The following is a 23,492-nucleotide window of genomic DNA, read 5'->3' as shown; positions in this document are numbered from 1 at the left end:
TGTCCCTCTGTTCTATATTTTCCATTTTTAGTTAGTGCTTAGCTTTTACTTGAATTCTGCCACTGGTTCTAACAGAGGAGCCAAGTTGATTCATATAAGATTTTAAATAAACTGGCTAATGTGTGCTTGTTCACGAATACGTTTTACTGGATATTTTATTTTAGCTATGAGTGGTTTGCAACACATTGGTTATGCATTACTGCCCTGTCAGACAATATTTTAACTTCTCACACACATTAACTGATTATGGGGAGAGAGATAGTGGAACTTGACTGTAAAATCTGAGAGTCTGGGGAGCAGTGCAGAAACTGAGCAAAGCTGGGAGGTGGATTGGTAGAATGGGAAATTGATAATGGACCACTGGAAAAAGAATGAGAGCTGATCAAGGACTGTAGAGGGCAGAGACAAAATTGCAGATGATCATGGGCCAGGGGAATGAGAGAGAAGCCAGAAAGGCAGCTGATTATGGGCTGAACAAGGAATGTAGAAAAAGGAAAGTTGATGCTGATCATAGTGGTGGGTAAGGATTGTTGAATAGCAGTATGTAGAATGGGATACGATTATGGACCTAGAAGGAAAAATATAGGAGATACAGTTAAGGCTGATCATGGAGCAGGCTGGTTGGGTGAGAGAGGGGGGGAAGCTATTTGTTGTAGAGCTGCAGCTAACGATTATTTTCAAAATCGATTAGTTAGCTGATTATTAAGTTCAATTAATCGGATAAAAAATAAAATACATTTAAAAAAATGGCTCCAGTGATGGGACTTCTAGTTTGTATTGAGATTGTAGTCCATCACAGGAGTAAGCTTGGAGCGGTGGAAGTAAAAAAGAAAAACAAAACTGTGGTGTGTAATATAGTGAAATGAAAAGTGTAAAATTATACAGCAATGAATGCAGAATGGCATCGGCTATAGAGGACTACAAAACCCAGCAATAGTACATTATACAGCACAATGCAGAATACCACCAGCTATAGAGGAATACAAATCCCATGCAGGCGGGCGGGTCTGGCAGCGGTGAGCGTGAGGTGGGGAGGAGGTGCGGCGCGCAGTGTGTGTGGAGCCGTGAAAAGGGTCAACCAATCGGAAGCCGATTAATCGATGATTGAAAACGTTGACAACTTTTTCCATAATCGATTAGTTGTTGCAGCCCTAATTTGTTGACTGATTGGAAGAGCAAGGAAGGAGAATTGAAGCTGATCATGGACAGAGAATAGAGAAGGGGTGAGCAGAAGCTGATCATCTGATATTTCATATGGGAGATTGTCTTCACCCTGGCAGCTAGGAGACATAAGGGTGAAGACTGCATACTCAAGAAAAGACAGCTTTGTGAAGAAAGGATTCGCTACAGAAAGGCAGGCGTACAAGGGCAGCTACAAGCGGCTGTCAAAGGGCTCCAAGACGAGGTGCAGCATAAAACACAGGGAATCGGAGAGAGAGAGTATAGTGCTGAATACAGTGGACTTTTTTTCAGATTATGTTGTTGGGGAGGAGGGTGGGGGAGGGGTTGTAAGAAACAGCAATGCCTTATAACAGCGGGGGGAAACATACAAGAGAACCTACTCAAACAGTGTTAGGACAAGAGCTACCTTAGAACAGTGTGGGGAGAACTTCAAGAGAACCTATTACAAACAGTATGGAGAACTGTGATATGGCATTCTTGTAAATTCTAAGCAGTGTACCCATAGCAAACTTATAGAAGATGTGTTCTCTACCATATCCAAAAATACATTAGAATATCCAGGTTGTTATTATAGTTATATTAGTGGCTAAAAGAGCAGAGAACTAGATTATAATATGAAGGAACACCTTTTTATTACATATTGTGGATTAATGTGACCACACCCCTGCAATCCCTGTAGTTGTATCCTATATCATGATTTGGTTGGTGTCGAAGCTTAGTGGGAGCAGTGATGTGCCCCCCCTTTCCCTCACTGAAACATACAAGGTCACATGCTGTCCCATACCTGGAAGCACTGAGTATTTTTCTCCTGCTAAGGGACTGGGATGAGTGGTAGAGGATCACTGAAGATGTGATTATTAGTGGGTGGGGCTTTTCAAAGACAGTGTAATTTTACCCTGAATGGTAGAAATGACAGTGTCTTTTTAACCTATGTGGTTAGTACTCAGTGTACATTAGTGGGCAGAAGATGAATGTGTATTTAAAAATTGTGTATCATTTTAATTTGTTTTATCCTCACTGTGTATTATGGTAATTAATATACTTGAGTTCCAGATGAAAATATTTCAGTGCATACCATATCCTTTGGAAATAGATGATGGGATCTGCCATACACTAAACACTTTCAGTATATGAACAGTATAGTCATCGTTACAATAGAAATGCAGAAGGTTATAGAATAGAATACTGAAAGTTATATTGCAGTTCAAATATCAGAGAGAAAAACTCTTAGTAATATGCCTGTCAACAATGGTATAAATGACAGATTAGTACCTCTATGGGTACTAACCCAAATGACAAATGTTGAGTTCCCATGTACTGTATGTATTTAGTTTGGTTGATGCTGTGTTCCCAGTCCTGTAAATCCATGTAACCATATGGTATTCTGCTCCAGAGAAGCACTATAATCTGATACTGACTTTACTCTCTGCCACAGGGTCAACACCATTTCCATTCAATCCATTAACAATCAGGCTCCCCAACAGCCTTGTGGCTCCACAGTCTTCAACCACCATTCCACAGAGCAACTCGTTAACCCCGCAGAGAGCTCGGGATGAAGAGCCAAAACCACTGCTTTGCTCCCAATATGAAACTCTCTCTGACAGCGAGTGAAAGTGTCTTTGTGGTAAGCATATCAATATGGCAAGTCTGAAAATGAAAGAATCCCCACAACCACTCTGAATGCTCAGAAGCAGCCGGTGAGATCCTGCGACTGGAAAGAAAGGAAACGTCAATCGTATGAAAAGCCTTAAAAAGACTCCATAATCTTCAGTTGAGGGTCCGTGGGGTTTTTTCAATTTGTGGTGTGCCACTGCTCGTGAAGGAGTAGACAGTCCCAGACCTTGCAGAAGATTGGATTATTCAGCTCAAAACTCAGGGGATATTTCCACCTGGTGCTTTGCTACATTGCATTGGTTTGTTATCAAAGCTAACTTGTAAGCGTGATGACGTATGTCTGTGTACATTGTATATGTATGTACGTGTGTTCATATGCACTTAAGATATATACACATTCCAGTTTATTGCACACCGACCTAGCAGTGCAGAGCAGCTGCATGCATGGCCACAGCAGAACTGTTACCAGATTGGTTAGAATCCTACCAAAGGCTCCCTTGCCATGTCTTTCTCCTTGGCGCATCAACTTATGTGCTTATAGCACTTGACATGCCACCCCCTACTTTTTCCCAACCTATGGAATGTTCTGCTGAAGGATTATTAGTGAAATAAAGAGACAGACTTTTGTGCAATCACTGCATGTTTTTTTCATGGTTGCAAATTTGCAGATGCAACTTCACTGTACATACTGTGGCACCAACCTACACATAATCATACATGTGGGTTGCTTGGTGTCGCTTGGTCCTAATGATGCTGACCTTTCCCTTCATGGCTTTTTTTTTTATGCTGCCTTGGATAAACATTAAGTAAAATGATAAAGAACATTAACGTTTAAACCTTTTTTGCCTTTCAGTAAGTAAGATCTATTGTGATTGTGTTACCGGGTGTCAGGCCTGCAAAGTTAGCTTAGGGGATTGGCCTCCTCCAATGCAGTTGCTCAGCCTGGGAGAGCATCCAGTGAGGTATCCATTATCTGTGGGTAAACAGGGTATGCTGTTTTAGCATGTGTCCAAAATGATGGTTGATCCCTTTGGCTGCAAAAGGAGAAGAAAAACAGAGGTCCAAGTACTTTCACCCATCTCTAAAAGATGAGGCTTGTGTGGCAACATCTAGTGGGCTATATTATAAAACTGTAGGTACTGAGAAATGGAATGTTGGTCTTTGCCAGCCAATCAGATACTTCCTATCATTTTTGTACTGCAAGCAACTTGAAGGCAGGCATCTAATTGGCTGCTTAAAGCAATACATCCATTTGCCTTTCTTCCAGTTTTATACAATAGCCCTAGTAGTGTTTATGCAAAATGTTATATTGTCCCATAAAGTATTGTCTTTAAAAACAATAAAATGTGCTTTCCACCATACTGTAATGAGCACAGATCTTACAACGGTGTGTGGCCCCATCATTTAGAATGACTGCAGCCATTCACCCCATTTTATTTGGGCTTGTGTGTATGTATGTATATATACTTGCTTTGTTGACCTTGGGTCATAATTACACATCCACACTTACAACATGGCTTCTAGGTTTAACATTAAACTGTTTTAGCACTTGCTGCAATCTTTGTATTTATGCAGTAGGAAGCTGGTACATCACTTGAAACTGAATCTCCAGACCTTAGTTTTGGGTGTTTTATTTTCTGTAAAGCAAACATGTCATGTATAATACATTGTTGTTTCTTTTTTTTATACAGGGAATGATATAGTAAATATATATTGTGGAAAAAAAGAAAAATAAATTAAAACATTACCCCTTATATGTGCTGTGGGGGCTGACATTTACTACTTGTGTGGTCTTAATATATTTGCATCCTTGTGCATTCACTTCAAAGTTGAAAAAAACTATTAAGCATATAAAAATATGAAGTGGTATGTAAAAAAATTATGATAAGCTTGATGAATTATGCAGGTGACCATTTTGGGCACATAAAAGAACATTCATCAGGTTACATGCAAGCTAGAAATGTTACAATTTTATTTCTCATTGAACTGATGAGTGATATTCGGTTATTATTTCAGACTACAAAATGAGTTCCATTACTATGCATATGGTGGAGAGACTGCAGAAAATAAGTGTTTACTACTGAGTAGAAAACGATGTTCAATTACCTCTTCCTCTATAGAAACATCAAGGAGTAGATTCATACTTTTTTAAAATATTGTAAAATGTGTACTTAGTAGAGCAACTATAGAAGTAATACAGTAAAGCTATGCGTTGCAGACTTAGGCAGTCCTTTCTCAAGCAATACACAAATGGCACAAACACACATACAAAGAACATGTAACATCAAAAGCACGTGTATAACAACGCAATAGCTGAATAAAAATAACTGACAATGACAGAGTTAATATCCACCATCTAAATATGAAATTATATTGTTAGAGATACAAAGAGCGGCATTCACAAGTGCTTGAGGCATCAATAGGTTTAAATCCCATCTAAAATTGAGCCCCTTCCGGAAGCAGGTGTCCAAAATCATGATCCAAGGTGCCTCCTGTTAAAAGAATTCATTTTTTTAAATAACCACCTCTAATCTTTGAATATTCTCTCTGTTCCAGGTAAACGTAGACGTATCCCCTGCGGATCTGTAAAAAGTGTTCTGACATGTTTTCCCTCTAGGCTGTTAGTATCACATAGAATGTGCATAGATATTTAGCGTGATTGTGCTTATTGAAGGTAATTGTGTAGAAATGCATTCAGTAATCCTTTTCCTACGAGGGTGCATAGTGCAGCCTACTGTACATTTTGAACCTTGCAACTTAAACAAGAAACTATATAAACAACTCATTTAGTATTGCAATTTATGTATTCTTTGATAGTAAAATCACAATCACATGCAAAAGACCGCTTGGGTGACCACATATGTAGGACCACATTGGGGGATTTATCAAAACTGGAGAAGGCAGAATCTGGAGCAGTTGCCCATAGCAACCAATCAGCTTCTCTCTTCAGTTTCTTCAGTTAAGATTTGAAAATGAAAGAGAGAATCAGATTGGTTGCCATGCAAAGCTGCTCCAGATTTTGTCTGCTCCAGCTTTGATAAATTCCTTTCATTGTGTGCAGCCAAGTATACCGGTGTTCGTTACCCTCCTGAAATAAAGTTAGAGAAAGAATAGTTACTAAAATAGGAGAGCTTACTAACCAAACACCTTATTGCAAGACACAATCATAGCCATTATCTCCATATAAAATAGGAAGATTCTTTCTTACAATATCCAGAATCATCTTATATTTAGAACTGTACTGTGTAAATAAACTAGGTACATGCATTTGTCTCTTTAGCTGGTCGTAGATGGGTAAAATTGTGGCTAATTTCTGTTGAATTGGATGCAATTTGAGCTATGGGTGGCCCTGCAAAGTGGGAGTATACCAATTGGCAATGATGTTAACTTAAAGCTGAACTCTAGGAGAAGAAATTGTCTAAATTCAAGAAGAACCAAAGACACTAATAGTTTTTAAAATATAATTGGTTGCTTTTATGTGTTCTCTTTTGGAGGGTTTACAACCACTTTAACTTTTCTCCCTGGGGAAGGATGTCCCTTCCAGAATTCCAGATACCTTTCTGGCCTTGGTGGATTTTTTTACTCCCTTGTTTTTCATTTTGTAAGATGAGAGGTCTTTAAAGTTTCTTTGACAACTGTTGTAACATCACCCTCAACCTCCTGCATGTGAAGTAACATGCCCTGAAATCTCAGAGGCACTATAAAATTGTTCTGAAAAGCTCCCTTTTTACAACATTTCTTTAAGATAGATTTAGGAGTACGGAGCCTACATGGTTCCCTACGGCCCCACTCACAAACAGACCTGCACTGTAATATTTGCAATCCCATAAATATTTGACTTAATATGGGTAATGCCTTGTCCCATTTTAGAGAGACAATCTTTTTTATTATTATCCATATCTTTGTACATTTGTGTATCTTTATGTGGTTCCATGGGTTGTCGTTTGGCACCATTTCATTTACAAAGATCCACCAATTTTTGTATCTCCTGTGATCTTATGAATCTCAGCAATTGCAAGGATCAATCTGATCGAACATCGTTCCATTTTTATTTCTTTTTGTATCCTATTCTAGTTGGGATTTTCCTAATATGGAGCCTTCTATGTATCATAACCCTGTAACATATTAGTTGACATTATTCAAATTCCTCCATACATGTACCTTATCCGTAAGTAGGTTTTGTAACTGGAAAAAATCTTTCTGCAAATTTATTGTCGGAATGTTATGTTCCCTGTTAAGTAATATAGCCAACTGTCCAAAAAAGCACCAAGAACTTACCGCTCCCATTCCACCTCTGACTGTCGATTAATGTGTATGCCGGATGCAGGCCACAGCGTGCTCCCGCTCCTTTAACGATTCTTTGTACAATCAGCCGCACAAAGACCGGTATCCATAAAAGTCCAACTGTATTGTAATAGTTTCCAGATAAAAATCTAAAATCAAACGTAGTATAGCAAACACATCACCATTGTATCTCTCCCACACCAGCGCCTCTCCCGCGTTCCACCACCTGGGCTTAATCGTAGAGGACTGTAGCCAACTGGTTTAATCTCTGTGAACAGTGTACAACATTCTCTAAATCAGCCATATTAAAAACAAATGACTTCAGTAGAGTTACCAAAGTTGCTAAATTGCTCCACACACTACAATCTGTGTTTCAAAAGCAAATCATCAACAGTGAGAATTTTACAGTATTAACAGATGGATAAGTTATGGTATCAGGTGAACTTCCCACTCCAATTTTACAGATTCTCAATCTTCCATCAATAACTGCAGATAAAAAGTGTAGAGACTTTCTAGTGTAACCTTATCACTTGTCTCCTCCACAGCTGTAATGGGGAGATTTGTGCAGGACTCCGAGCATATACAAAGCAGAAAATTGCTCATACAAGTTGTATGCAATCCACTTAACTGTAGGTGCTCACATTTCAATTCTGTGGAGCATCTATGGTGGATTCATTCTCCTCATCATTAGCCTATTTGTATATGGCGTGGTGGGAGGAGCTCTATATTTTCCTAAAGACTACAACTTTTTCTGCTTGTTACTGTTCTAGTCTTTTAATTGGACATTTTTGTAATTTTAAACAGACCAGTGGAGGTTTTCCCTTCCTTTATCTCATATTCAAACCAAAATCAGTCTAATTTACAGTTTTCTGAAAATTTTATACAAAATGTAGAATTTTTGGATCTTTCTCTTTGTTAATTCAAACAAGAAACCAGCCACTGTACTTTTCATAGGCCATGTACTAGAAATTCATTGTGAGTTATTTCATAGCAAGAGAAAAACCTCTGAAGAACCTGTTTTAACTTGGGAGTACCCTACGTAGATGCTTGATAGGGCTAGAAAAATTGCAGACTTGTAAGGATATAAGTAGTTTATTACAAGAAAAATACTATACTAAGACTAACAGGAATAAGATACAAAAAGTGACCTACTTTCCCAACACAGTACTGTGCTGAATACAGTATACCGGTACTACGATTGTTGATATTGTAACAAATCGTCCTATTTCATATGGGGATAATGGCTTTTTAAATGTCTTATTACAAGGTGTTCGGTTTGTCAGTCGTTGATCTCCTACTTTAGCAGCTATTCTTACTCTGAGTTTAATGCAAGACGACAATAAACTCCAATATACTTGGCTGCACATTATGCATAGATGCATTTGTTATGAATTTTTTACCAAGCAAAACAAATTCTAGACTTTTGTATCTGTCTGTGATATTACTATCAAAGAAATTTTAAAAATACATAAATTGCAATATTAAATGTGTTTTTTAAATATTTTAGTTGTAAGGTAAAATATGTAGGTTGTTCTATGCACCCCCTGTTTTCTGCTTTCCTCTATGGATGTTGATATCTCCTTCTTTCAAGCTTGCCCTTTGCCCTTCAAAATCTCCTTTACTATGTAGGTCAGGATATGTTTTATTGTTTCTGGCCTTCTCTTTAGCATCCCTATCTCTGGGAGTTGCTCACAGTCCTTCTGTCCCAATACTCCAGTCTTCAGGAGTACAAACATATTGTCAAAGCATTAGAATAAAAGCAGTCCAACACATTTCATCTCATGTGACTATATCAAGGGTTCTGCAGAAAAAGTGAAACTGTTATCTTCAAGATTTTGCCCATGGTGGCACAGTTAACCTGGAAAACAGAGTCTACCTACTTAAGACTAATGCTTGTAACTGGGGATGCACCAATATCAGTTTTTCGGTATCGAGTGCAAGTACTGATCTTTATCTTTCAGTACTCGCCGATACCGGTACTTCTGCTAGCATGGAGCCGGGTTCCCAGCCAATCAGCATGGAGCCGGCCAAACATCATGGAGCCGGCATCCCGGCAACTCAGGAAGCCAGGCAGCGAGTCATTACCCGCAGCCTGGCTTCCTGATTTAGCTGGAATCCGGCTCCATGTTCCCTTGCGGCACTGCCAGTCAGAAGAAATCTCCCTCTGACCAGAAGTTCCGTATCGAGAAATGTATTGGAGCATTTGGGTGTGTACGAGTAATCACCTAAATACTTTGTACCGATACTGGTATCAGTGCATCCCTACTTGTAACCATATACCTATTTTCTGGTGTGTTTGCGTTCACAAGTTCCTGTTCTCTCCAGGATCTGGAGTATTGACTAGTGTTTTGTGCTCATACATTGTTTAATAGAGTACATAATACTATGGCCATAATATATAAAGAACAAATTGGGGGAAGCCGCAGGATTTCAGTAGTATGCTTCAGCTCCACTCAGAACACAGCTATGACTGGCTTTTTACTTTACTTTGACTGCTATCACATGGGGGGCTTACAAGCCCCCCCATGTGATAGCAGATGGTGGTGACAGGTACTCTTTAAGGTGATGCTGGGGGTCCAAAAGACCCCCAGTGTCACCTATACACTGGAAATAAGCTATTGAAGTGCAGATCGCACTTCAATAGCTTATAGCTGGGCTCCAGGAGCCCAGAACTGACAGCCCAGGGACCGGAAGTGATGCAATCTGCATCGCTCCCGGTCCCATAGAACGGGGAGGGGATCGATGAATGGAAGTTCGTCGACCTCCCCAGCTCCCCGCGGACACCAAGGAAGCCGGGCCCCGTAGGAGGGGCAACAGAGCCCGGGAAGCACGGCGGGGGGCCCCTTCTACGGGACACAGAAGCGATCTGGCGACAGTGGGCTTTACAAGTTTAAACAGACTCCTGGCGGCAAACAGCCGCCGGGAGTCTGTTTAAACAACCTGTGACAATGAGACTGTCACAGGTCGGCTCAGTAGATCGGGAGGTGAGCGAACACATACCGGCGTTCGCTCACCTCCCGATCCTGTTACAGCTCTCTGCCGTGACAGGGGAGGGCTGGATTCCCCCGCCCCGATCCTCCAGCGCTGACTGGTGGAACGGACGGGGGAGGGGGCGGGTACAGCTGGCTCTGCCTCTAGATAGGCAGAGCCAGCTGTCACTCATGCAGCTGGGCGGATCCAGACATAATTGTCGGGATCCGCTTCAGCGTCTCAGTATACCGCGGCACCGTCTCAGTACACTGCGAGCTGTGTACTGAGCTTAGGGTGACGGGAGGACGCTAGTTTGTGTCCTACCGTTACCCTAAGGAGAACTATGGGGGAAAGCCTTAACCCCATAGTTCTCCTTTAAGGTAAACTTGATCTGGCCCATAAAGTACCTAGAGCTAATGAGTGCTCTTTTTATATCGATCCCTGTGTCGCTATAAAGCCCCCTCAGATGTTATGCTCAGCCTGCATGCAGAGTTAACACAATCTCCAAGTTGATGTATTTTGTGACCCCTCAATCATTCCTGTCAAATGTCATTGATGGGGCTTAATAATATTTATTCTTGCATACAAAAAAGAGTACAGAAAATGCACTGTTCACATGGTGCCTTTTGCTAAGGAACAAAGGGGAATCTCAAAAAGCAGTGTTTTAGAAGTCTGGTGAGATGACTCCCTAGGGTTCCCTGCACACAATACTATATTAGCATTAAAGCAAACTTAAAGTTACAGTATATACTAACCTGAATCACTAAATAGCACAGAGTACCCGCCTATTAGAGCATCTTTCCTCTTGAGCATCTTATCTTCAGCACCACATTAGTGCATCTTTTCCTATATAATGTGATTCAGTGTCCTGAATCACAGGCCACTCTGGAATCGAACTCTTAACCCAACTTCTTGGGTTAAGAACTTGGACCTACCTCCTCCAATCTCCTAAGCTTCCCTGTAGGCCCATCCCTGTGAAAGGGTCAATAATGAGAATATGGAGGTGAAAAAGAGATGGGTTAGTCTCCAGGAAGGTAGGTCAAGATGTGTGTGCCGGAGCTGCTATGGATTTAGGGTGTCTGCAGCAGTTTAGGTAAGTACAAGTTAGCTCTGGCTTTCTGTTATGACCTACATGGTGAGTTACATATTTTACTATATTAAGTTTTATATCTAATGTAGTATTGCACTATTTTCCTTTTATTTGAAATGTAAAGACTTTATAACTTATCAGCACATAGCTCTACTTATCAGTGACTTTAAGAAAATATTTCCTCAAGGTGAGTTAGAAAATATGGTGTATTCCTGGTTTCACATACAATTGCAGGCAAAAAGAAATGTGCGCATGAATGATGAATCAGGCACAGATTAGGAAGGGTTCCCTCACCTTACTACTCCTGCCTTGGACTACTCCCCTTTTCCAGATTTAATGCATCAGCCTCAATGTGTACATTCATCTTTAAACATTATTATTATAATACAGGATTTATATAGCACCAACGGTTTGCTCAGCGCTTTACAATATAAGGAAGACATTACAATACAATTCAAGACAAGGTGGTAAGGAGGGCCCTGCCCATGAGGGCTTACAGTCTAAAAGACATAAAAAAACATTGTTATGTAGTTTGTTCATGTCTGGTACAGATTTACTGCCTATAGGCTACAACCATTATCAGTTCTAGTGGTATATTACTGTTCTGAAACCTTCAGTAAATCATTTGTGGATTTTCCACTGACTGATAGTATGAGGACATCCCCATATTTTTACATAAATTTGAAGACTGAACTTTAAGCAAACTGCTAAATACACAGATTAAATATATTTATTGGAGCTGTTTCACCTACCTGCAGTTAAAGCCCAATTGAACTTGACAGTGTCAGGAGAGGGGACACGGCGGCATTCCTCATCCCGCCAGGTGAACGTCCCCTCCTCTCCCTGCCGGTGTCCATCACCAAGATGGCAGGCGTCAATAAGATGACCGCGCATGCGCATGACAACCGACCTCGGGACACCCCTGCGCGCACACGCAGTAGACCTAGACACCTTACAGCAGCCCAGTGTTTTACTGTAGGACAGTTTTGTGGACAATGAGATCAGATGCCATTAAAGGAAACCATTATCTTGTACTAAGGCTCACATGTTTTTACAGGCAATGACACTTATTGCAGTATAGTGACAGCCTGCACATCCACTGGACCCATATAGCACTTAAGCAGTGCTATATGGATGGCTTCTGTTGCAATCAACAGGGGATCTGTGAATACTTGGAAGTAATCATCTGTAAATGGACGCACATTATTTCCCCTCACTTACTGTCCTGGTGATTTCTTGTGAGCAGTCAGATAAGTAGGAGGTGGGGATATGCCATTCTGGAGTTATCCACATTTCCATGTGCATTGAGCTGATAGCATGTTGCTGCACGTTCACAAGGATACATGGAGTACAATTACTATTAGCACCGGACCTCAACTAATGTTTGTTGTGATCCAAACTTGTTCAGTAATGTCACCACTGTATTGCAAGTAAGCTTAAGTGCCGGTTTACACCATAAACAGTGCACACTGTATCGCATTCCAGTCGGCTTCCTGCATTCAGGGATGGGAGGGGGTGTGGCGGTGCATTGAAGTCAATGGCACAGCAGCCACACACCCCCGCCCACACCAGAACGCATGGCACATCTGGTCCAGTGCGATCTGTAAAAATAGTGCTTGCAGCATTTTTGCACCTTCGACTGGAACGCAGGCACCGATGTGGCACACGTTCTGGTGCGGGCGATCACACTGCGGGCGGGGCTGCGGTGCCATTGACTTCAATGCACCCTCCCGCCCCTAAACACAGGAAGCCTGCTGGAATGTTTTACAGTGCGTTCCAGAGGCTGACCGCTCTGGAATGCACTGTTTATGGTGTGAACCAGTTCTAAATGTGCTCCATGGCCTCAAAGTTAGTACAGCTGATCAGGTATAAAGTCCACCCCTGCATAACCATATGAGGAGAAGAAGTCATATACATATTATCAGCCCAATTATAATTACTCATGTAGGTGATTTTTCTGGGGAAGGGGGGGATAGATTATGAAAGGATTAGAACCACAGTCAGGTTTTTATACGGAGTCCAAGTGAGAGATTTGTTACTGTGAAGACACACATGAAAACACTTGTTAGCAGCTCTGGTTGGGAGAAAATTTATCCAGCGGTGAAAACCAAAATGCACATCTTGTCTACAGGCTTGTAGCTGTCTGCACTGTGCAGCGCAGACTGCAGACAAGTTGAATGTCAATAAATCTTCTGGTTTTAAAATGGCTGTATAGACACAGGGAAATTAGTAAAATGAGGTTGTCCTGTAGCAACTGTCTGCTAACCTTCATTCTGTAAAAAAAAAATTGAATGTTTTTTTCTATGGTTCTGCATCTGCTTTGTCCTTTACCAACCTCCATTCCTTAACAGGTCTGCAGGCAGCTTATACATTTTGTCAAAGTCAGTACGGACATGAAGAATTTAGATCTACATACCCCTGTGAGGGCAGTCTTAGTGTGGCTCTCCACCAGTTATTAGATTGACATTTTGCTTATGGGCTGACAAAGTTAGTGAGCTCTGGCGTATACTTTGTTGAAAGATGAATTACAAGTATGTCTGCCTGTACAAAGTAGCTGTATTTGCTCCATGTCCTCTAGATGGCAACAGTGTCCTGCTGAATTATGTCTGTAGACAGCATTGAGACAACACTTCAAGCAACTGCGTTCTAATAAATCATTTTTAATTAGAGTTATTCTTCATTCTAGGTGATGTTGGGACAATTAGACAAATGTATCCTCACCAGCTCTGTACACATTTTTCTTTGTGGTTTTTTTTCTGTAGCAATAAATTCTAATAATTAGCATAAGAGAAGTTACTCAAATTGTGTAACCGGCATATGCATTGCAAACTCTGCTACTATCTCAGTCAGAGTTTAACGTTCTTCAGCTTTTAAGTGATTCTTTCACAAGATTTTTTTTTTTTTTTTTTAAAGCCAGCCAGTAAAGAAAAGAATTAATACTCACTTGTCCATCCATCGGTCCCTATGTCACTAATGTTTCAGGTAGTGATGTAGGGACTGGCGCATGCAACCGCAGAGTGCAGAGGGGAGCAAGGCATCCTACACACACCCAGATGCTAAAAATGTTTTATCCACCATAGCCTTTCAAGAAAGTGAAGATTGATGGAATGGGCCACATGACAGGTAGGTACTGTATTAACGTATTACAGGTAATACCATTGTACATCTTTTACAGGCAGACCTTTTAAAAAACTTTATTTTAGTAACAGATGGTTTTAAAGTCCAGGTAGGTTAAAAAAACAATGTAGCTATAAGTTCATTAAACAAAACAAGTAAATGTATTTTAAGCTCAACTGGAGTAAGTAACTGAAGTTTAATTGGTATCAGTCTCTTGCAATGCCTTGTACAATGAAACCGGGGTAGCACTAGGTGCCGGCCCAGTATGTGGCAACAAGGACAAAAGATGACCTAGTTTGCTGTTGCTCCTTCGCTGTCCCAGACTGGGGCACGGAGGTAACCTAGTTGTATTGTATAACTGCAGCAGTGAAAATCAGGTCACCAATCTGATTCTTCTGTGTGATGACTGTAAGTTTCAGGACTGGTTGGACAAAGATGAAAATCATTTTGCATGTGTATATTTTATTTACATGGTGTATTTAGCTGCTTGTCTGAAGTTCAGCTTTAAAGTGTAAGGCCCCATTCATATTTCACTTGGGGGTGCCATTATTGTTAATGTGACCCCAAACACACCAGGCAACACTGACATTTTTGCTTGTGCAGAAACGCATGGTAAAAATGCACAAAGCCTATCTCTGAGTAAAAAATAGAAAATGCCCTTGCAGTATGGTAACCCCCGGCACTGCAAGAACAAACTGCTCATTTTTGTGTAGGGGTATGGTGAAGAGGGCTTTTACTTACCCTGGCAGTGGTTTGTCCCTTGGCATCCTCAAGCATATTGCAGGGCTATGGGCCCTGCATTAGATGTGATGATGCTTGTTGACCTCTGACCACAGGAGCGGAGGGAGGGTGTATGTGGTGGTCTTGGAGCCAGCAGGAGCGAGGATCAGGTAAGTAAAAGTCCCTTACAAATGTCCCCTAGGACAAACAAGTAGTTAACTCTTGCAGTGCATGGATTTCCCCACTGCAAGGATAGTTTGTTTTTTTTATCAAGAAATCTGTTCAAAGGTTGCTAAATGTGCTGTGAATGCTTACTGAAGCAGGTGCTCTTTAGACTAGTATTCACAAGCTAAGATTAATAAATGCCAATGTGTTTAGGGCCTATAGCAATAGCTTCCCCCAGCTATTGGAGTGCTTTACAAGACACAGACTGCAGTCTTACATATATTTATTTTCACATAACTACCACGGTCCAGCACATGACATCCCTGCTTTCCCAGGTAGCATAGTAATTAACTGCACAGCAGGCCAGTTCAAAATCTTGCTTGTCTTTCTGCAAAGACGTGGGTGGTATGAATCTCAGCCATTAAACTTTACAGCAAGCAACTCTGTTAAACATACACATATATGCCTATTCTCTACAGGTTTAACAGTAAATATCTCTAGCATTCAGTACTCCAGGGTCTGCCTGTAACCACTGCCCTCATGATCTTCTACCCACATTCAGCTTCAGCACCCATCTCTAAGAAAGCTAGCCTGAGAATAGGGTAAGGGTGCTATGATCAGTCTGTAGAGTGAGCTTTCTAATGAAGAACAGTAGTTAGTGTTTTATACTGCCTGTATTATTTGTGGGATCTGAGTATGGAATAACCCAAGAAGAATCTATAAAATGTGCAAATGAACCCATTCCAAGAACTCTGTGGGAATTCCAGGAAAAACATGAGAAGCTGAGGACTTATACCGACGAGAACAGAAAACAAAATATTCAAACCATGTGTACGTCTTCTGAAGTGCCCCTGATAGACATAAGGAAAGGTGTAACATTTATATTGACGTATAGTGATAGAAAAGGGGAAGCGGGATGAAGTGGAGAACCTGTAACAGCCAAGGAAAATGGACTGGAAGCTGTTCCCAGTTCTCTGCCTTCCTGCAGGCAAGGGATGGTGACACACAACACAGTCTACACATCATAAAATGTGTCCTGACAGATTAATGGTCCTACAAGACTTAAAGGAGCGAAGAATCTAGAGGAGTATTTGACAAACTGTCACTCATATTTCATAGTTAAACAAAACCAGGCTGGTAAGCTGTGGTGCATTTCTGTAATGTCAGAAAATGTTTATTCCCAGCATCTGAGAAGGTTAGCTAAAGAAAAATGACATATGTTAGTAAAGGTTTATCCCATTCACGTAAGTCACCAGAAATAAAGTATGCTATATGTTTGTACTCCATAGTTCTGCAAGTTTTCTCTGGTCCTATAGTTGAGCATATCCGCAAGTCTAAATATTCGCAAGTCTAAGGGGGTTATTCACTTAGCTGCCGAAGGCAGACGAGCGTATAACCCAGCCGAAGTGAAGTGAGCCGAACGCTGTTTGGCTATTCACTCCAGCCTTGTACGGCTAAATTTAAGCCGTACATCGGCTACCTTCGGTCAGCTGAACATGCTCTGTATGTTCGGCTGAGCCGGAGTGCAGAAGGAGTTCGACTTAGCCGATCCAACATCTGCCGCTGAGTGGCATTCGGGCTTGGTTATTCTGCTCGGTACCTCCGAGGTTCTGAGCAGAATAGAAAAAAAGTGAAATAAATGGGGGAAAAATGTTGAAAAATTACTTTAAAGATGTAAAAAAATAGGAAAATTTTTAAAAAAGAAAAACAACAACGCACACCAACCCGACTGCATGCAAAGAGCTTCCATCGCATAATGAAGCATCTGACAGATGCCAGCAAAATAAAAACAATTGGGTGGAGCTACCGGTGACCTCACCAACTGTTTCCTATTGGGCAGCACCAGCCAGAGTCTTCTAGCAGGTCCCGGCAAGGTCCCCCCCAGGTCAGTTGGGGACGCTGATCTGTCATTGCAACTGGACGGAGCCAACTGTGACATCACGGCTAGCACTGCCCAGCTATCATTAGCGTGGAGAAAGGTCGGCCTTTCAGTCGACCTTTCTCCACAGTATGATTCTCCATGATACAGTGTACTCATACCTTCAAATCACAGATTTCAAATACCTGCCACATCTAAAACCAAAGGAGTTTTTTTCTTACGTTCTAAAAACACATCTTCAACCTGTGAGACCAGCTGGCAGACACCTCATTTTACCCAAAGGGGCTTAATATAAATACCTGTAATAAAATAAATCATAGGAGGTCCACCTCCTATATTTAAGGCCATTGGGTGAAACGCATCAGATGGCAGAGTTACATTCGAAGACTGAGAGAATGTCTGTCTGGCCACCAATAAAGCTTGTTGGGGTTCATGAAAAACACAGCAGTGTGCGGCTCATGTGTTTGTGTAGCATTTTACCTAAATCTCTCTCAATATAAGTCCTCTGCACTGCAGCACTGGGAGAGGCAGCAGTCTAAGCCACGCAGCTTTACACAATGCTTGCTAACATTTTGAATATGCTTACAGAGTAGGAAAGCAGGCAGATGGCATCACTAGTGTGCCTCTGCTCTTTCACTATCCAGTGATGAGTTGGGGCAGTTTCTGGACCAGGCTGAATTGTCTGACAGGGTGTTTGGCTAACAAGACTGACTGAACGGAATACAAATTAATTTTGGCAATTAGAATATATGTATTTCTGTTGTGTTTCGCTGTTTGCTAAACAGCTACAATGCAAAGCGTCGGATGCAGTGGTGTAAAGCACGCCGCCACTGGACTCCAGAGAAGTGGAGACGTGATTTTTTTCTCTGGAGTGAGAAATCACGCTTCTCTGTCTGGCAATCCGATGGACGTGTCTGGGTTTGGCGGTTGCCAGGAGAACGGTACTTGCCTGACTGTATTGTGCCAAATATAAAGTTTGGTGGAGGAAGGATTATGGTGTGGGGTTGTTTTTTTAGGGGTTGGGCTTGGCCCCTTAGTTTCAGTGAAGGGAACTCTTAAGGCATCAGCATACCGAAACATTTTGGACAATTTCATGCTCCCAACTTTGTGGTAACAGTTTGGGGATGGCCCCTTCCTGTTCCAACATGACTGCGCACTAGTGCACAAAGCAAGGTCCATAAGGACATGGATGAGCAAGTTTGGGGGGGAGGAACTTGACTGGCCTGCACAGAGTCCTGACCTCAACCCGATAGAACACCTTTGGGATGAATTAGAGCGCAGACTGCGAGCCAGGCCTTCTTGTCCAGCATCAGTACCTGACCTCACAAATGTGCTTCTGGAAGAATGGGCAAACATTCTCATAGACACACTCCTAAACTCCTTGTGGATGCCTTCCGAGAAGGGTTGAAGCTGTTATAGCTGCAAAGGGTGGGCCAACTTATTACATACATTTTGTATATTTTTTCTTTTTTTTTTTTAAGCTTGAGCAAATGTGTTTGCATGATGTCTTTTGCAAAGAGGCCAAATACATAATGTACATAGACACCAGTCTGACAGCATTTTCATTACTACATGCCAATGTAATGATCAGGACACTTGAGAACTCAGTTGCTATAGGACTCACGCACATCGGCAGCTACACAGGGACGCCACATGTCACCTTGAAAATACCACTGCAAACCTACACAGCCAGATCCCAGATCATGCTGTTATATACATCAGCATTGCAAAAGGTTACATCCATTCAGTGTATGGTGAATATACTGCTCACTGTGTGGATGGATATCAAGGTTTTGAGGTATGAGGACAACAATATAATGTCAAGTGTATAATCAGTATATGTACTAATCAGTCAGTACACCTAAAAGTGATGTTTAAGTTGTAGATGCAGCCGGGTGGGTTGAGTCAGTCCCTGGCTTCTTATATCTCTTGGATACTCCAACAGCGAGATCTCCTTTCCATAGTTCTGTTCTTGTCCACTAGGGAGTTTTGAGTGTCCAACATCCTCTTTTCTGCATTCCGGCTCTTCCTGTTGCATTTTCAATAACATAAAAAAATCAAAATAAATCCAACATGAACAGCGGGGGGGCCCTCCTATGGGCCGGAGCATGTGTGCAGACCCAAAAACTAAAGCACAGACATCTAAAACCTTACTATCATGGCCAAATCTCAGCTCATTGTAACAGACTTCTATCAGGAGGCACCAAAGCTTACCTGGCTCTTCCTATCTCCTGCACATTCCTATTGGCTTGTGAGGTTGTCCATCATAGCAATAGGCCAATAGGAATGTGTGGAGGCAGGGCTTAGTGGCAAGCACCAACACTGCCCAGAAGTGTTGGAGCTTTGCCCGTCCAAGCAGCCCAGCATTCAGCCATGAATGCGCAGATATAAAGTACTAGATGCCAGTACTTTATATCTGCGGCAATTGTACCCCCTTTCACCCCAGTAACAGACTCTCTAGAATCTACAAAAAAATATAGGTTTTCTGTATATGAAATGTACCTTGTTCTGAAATATCTAGCGTATTAGCGATGACTCTTTATGGGTAGAAACAATATACAGTAGCTAGTGATGCAGTTATTTGTTTAAAGGGACCTATACAAAGTGAAGTATGAGAGCTGCCTTTGCCAACTTGTTTTTAACAGTAAATGTTTGCAGGGTGTCATCCTCATCTTTCCTTCATTCTATAGTGAGCCATAGGCACAGAACAAACATGAATATCAGGTATCTGGATATCAATGTAAAAGAATTCACATTAACAGTTGAGATCATTCGAGTTATTTAACTCTGGAGGTAAAAGCGGACTAGTTGCTGAAGATGGGGTTGTGCAGGTTGTATCAAGTTGGCTAATTGTTGTGAATAATGTCCAGCCTGATAAAGACTATGCTTCCCAGTCTTCAGCTGTGAAGAGGCACTCATCTGTACTGACAGCATCTAAAGAGCTATAGGACTGGGCTATATAGGCTATGCAGAGTATTTAAAGCATTAGCATCAATCGTCAATAAGAATATTTACTTTAAAACCTATCTCCGAGCATACTAATCCCCCTTCCTTTTTAAGCCAGTAGTTAGATGTTAGCAATAGCCTTTATTTTTTGACCTTCCTTTTAGGCTGAATTCCTTATTTTCATGGTGTTCAATGTGTGGAAAGAAGCAAGCAGAATCGAGGTCTTTCATCATTGATAAAAGCAATGATTCGCCACTTAAAATTGGAAAACAACTGATCATGACCAGCAGATATAATATTTGCCATATTGTAAATTGTGAATGTTACCAAGACCAAATTGGAAGAATTGGCAAGGTAGATGTTATTTGGTGAAAGAAACTGAATCTAGTGCACATGCAAGTGAATCTGGCTGTTGACTGGGCTTTATAAATGCAACAAACCTTCCAATGGATGTCCAATGAAAAAGTGACTGATTGGTCAATTGCCTCTATGAGTCTCTTCAAGGAAAATGAAACTATAACACATAGGAGGCAAGCATTTTATTATTTTGATTATTAGTAGCAGTAGGAGTATTATTATTATTTTGTGGTTGATTTCCCCAGTGCAGCAAAGACGGGAGAAACATATTTGGGGTAATGTTCTAATTTGTCTCCCCAAAAAAATGTTCTAATTTGTTTTTTCATTTATTAGCTTTTAGATTCTGTATTTTATGTAATGACATTTTTCACTTTTTAGCAATTGCCCACTTCTCACAGTTTTTGGAGCTGTCAATCAACACACTCATGTGAGGTTACAAAGTTTATCAAATGTACAGCAAATGAAATGATAAAAAATAATCCATAACAATGTGTGTTTACTGTTTGTCAGACATGAACTGGGAGTATTTCAGCGAAAACAAACTTATATGGTTTGTATTTTCCTTTAGGCGTGCCATCTAAACTACAGCCATTCTATATGTTGCTTCGGTAGAAGAGCAACATCATTAAGGTCATTACTAGGAAGGCTCTAGGTTGCTATGTACTCACAAAACCACATCTGTACATGCAATTCCCAGTTGATTAATAGAGATTTCTATTTCCCGTGTGTGGTCGCCATGCTTACGCAGGTTCCCAGATTGCAGTGTAGTACGTTTTCCAGAAATTAGAGCTGAGTTATAAAAAAAAAGAGAAAGAAAAGCTAAGACACACTAATGCCAACAGTCAGCCTGTACATGTCAGAAATATCTTACCATTTCTCCTGACATACATGGAAACATAGGGTTGGGTTTTATTGCTGTGGTTAACCTTCAAATTAAAAGCACCACGTGTGAGCCATGTATCAGCGGTAATGGAACTGAGGCATTGCTCCACTCTCATGGAAATAGGGCTCACAGCAAAAATTGATAGTTATCAAGAGAGTTATTATAGACCAATTAAGGATGTCACCGATAAAAAAAAACCCTGTCACAGTACTGAGATTTCTGTATTTGAGTATTATTTTTTTTAAATGGCTAGTTGTCCATCATCAATACTTTGTACTTTGAGTGGCAGACTGATTGAGCATACAGCCATTGAATAAAAAAATCTTGCTTTGCATTATTGTGCATACGTGGAATTGAAGCCATTGGATTGGATCAGCATGACAGCCAGGCAATTAACATTTTTAGAATCATGCCAGCAATGGCAGCCTACATTTTCATGTACATTTTCTTGGGACTGCTGCTGCTGCAGTGACATTTGCCAGGGCATGTGTTGTGGGTTCAGGACTTCTGCCGAGAGCCTGAGGAAAGGGCTCAGGGCTGAGTTTGCTGTGAGCCTGGGAAGTGTTGCTGTGCCTGTGGCTAACTGTGCCAAGTGCCCAGGATAATTGCCATGCTGAGGATCAAATTGCAGGGATTAGGCTGTTGCTGGAGCTTTGCCGAGCATAGACTGGGCTGTGTTGTGCCAAGAGACTAACTGGAGAGAGCTACTGTGGCAGAAAAATGTAGGGCAGATCCACAAGCAGAGGATCTCCAAGGAGGTGCAAGCTGGAGAGAAAGACCCAAAGCCCGGTGGGCTGCCTTTTGCTTGACCTCACTTAGTAGCTGTGGCCTATCTTCATTCTACCTCCAACCTGAACATAAAAGGGCTGTGAAGAAACAGGCTGCATCTAGTAGGACATCATTAGAGTACCTGAGAGGCCTATGTATCATCACTGTGTGCTCACTGATTGGCATTATTATATTGTGCTACTGAGAGTGGAATTCTGCCAAAAAGGAACTTGATTACTTATTTTCTCTTTGGATTACAAATCTCTCAGGCTTGAGAGTGAGAGCCCGAGGCATATGTATTTAACATACTAAATGAAGGTACAAAACATTCAACAAACGTTCCTTTAATCATTGTCCACAGTATAATCACATTGTTAATGGAGGATGTTGTGATTATACTGTAGACAAGGCACTTGTAGAGTGTTTTGTACCATCACTTAGAATGTTAGACAGGCAACATAGGGAATATGAACAAGGAGACGTGTATTGTTTGTTGTTTTACTAGATGTGTTCCTTTTTGATTGTTAAAAAAAGTTACAAATTTGTAACTATATTGTATGTATCTTACGGGTCTTTGGTATCTTGACAATCCCCATGTCCTCTCTTTGCATGTTTTCCATAGATCTGGGATGCTGGTACCCATGTACATATAGAAACATATACACCCCTTATTGTAATGATTGCAGAGACCCTATGCACAAATGAGTACAGAGAACTCAATGACTCCAGAGAACTAATTTCATTGTATTGCATCGGCTTCCATGATTTGCTGATATTTAGTGAAATCTATGTTTCTCCCTTCACATACAATTTTTCCTTGTCAGGGTGTTTTTCATCAAATGCTGATCCTTTTTCCCTCCAAATAAACCTTTGATAATTGTGGCAAAAGAGTCCAATGTTTACTTTATCGCTTCACTTGTCTAAATGCGACCAAAGGGCCCCTGATGAGATCCCCTTTGGATGAAATGCATATGGTAACGCCTAAATGCCCTGATGGCAGACGGTATATCTTTTCATTTTTGTTTTTTGATAAAAGTTTTTGGACGTAACTTGCCCTATTTAAGTTTCTTTCCCTCCTTGCATAAGATACTCATCTGGAAGTCTGGCAAACCTCTTCAGTGGATGGGGCTTTCTTTGCAATCTCCAGCGGAGTAAAGTGAATATTGAACCTAGGCAGAGGTCGGCCAGATCCAGATGCCCAGATGGCGGATGCCATCTTATTAAGTGTATAATGACCTATTATGAACCAGAGGACCAGCCTTCTGCTTTCAGTTTTGGGTGGAGGTCATGTGTTACTTCTGCTGAAAATATCTCTACTGAAGCACCACATCTTGAAAGTTCTGTTTTGAGGGCTGTATATCATCTGTTTGCGTGCTGCTTTATTTATCTTTTTGGATTTATACTGGGTGGATTTGTGACATACATTTGTCATCAGATGACAACTCCAAATAGCTTAGAAGGCTTAATGTGGTAACGAGGTTCAAAGGCATTGTAGAACCATTCTTTATCATTGGCTG

General features: G+C 41.1%; 1 protein-coding gene across 1 annotated transcript in view; it reads left to right on the top strand.

The window, feature by feature from the left end:
* Positions 1-3,407, top strand: part of NCOR2 (nuclear receptor corepressor 2) — a 432,386-nt gene extending 428,979 nt beyond the window's left edge. The window contains exon 47 of the mRNA XM_018557336.1: positions 2,618-3,407. Coding sequence (XP_018412838.1) covers positions 2,618-2,793 — 176 coding nt within the window. The 3' untranslated portion in view covers positions 2,794-3,407. The remainder of the gene's footprint in view (positions 1-2,617) is intronic.
* Positions 3,408-23,492: the final 20,085 nt, after the last annotated feature.

Source organism: Nanorana parkeri, unplaced genomic scaffold (assembly GCF_000935625.1).
Source record: "Nanorana parkeri isolate BGI_ZX_2015 unplaced genomic scaffold, ASM93562v1 scaffold13, whole genome shotgun sequence".
Classification (NCBI taxonomy): domain Eukaryota; kingdom Metazoa; phylum Chordata; class Amphibia; order Anura; family Dicroglossidae; genus Nanorana; species Nanorana parkeri.
The sequence above is the reverse complement of the archived record's forward strand: the minus strand, read 5'-3'. Positions and strand labels throughout refer to the sequence as shown.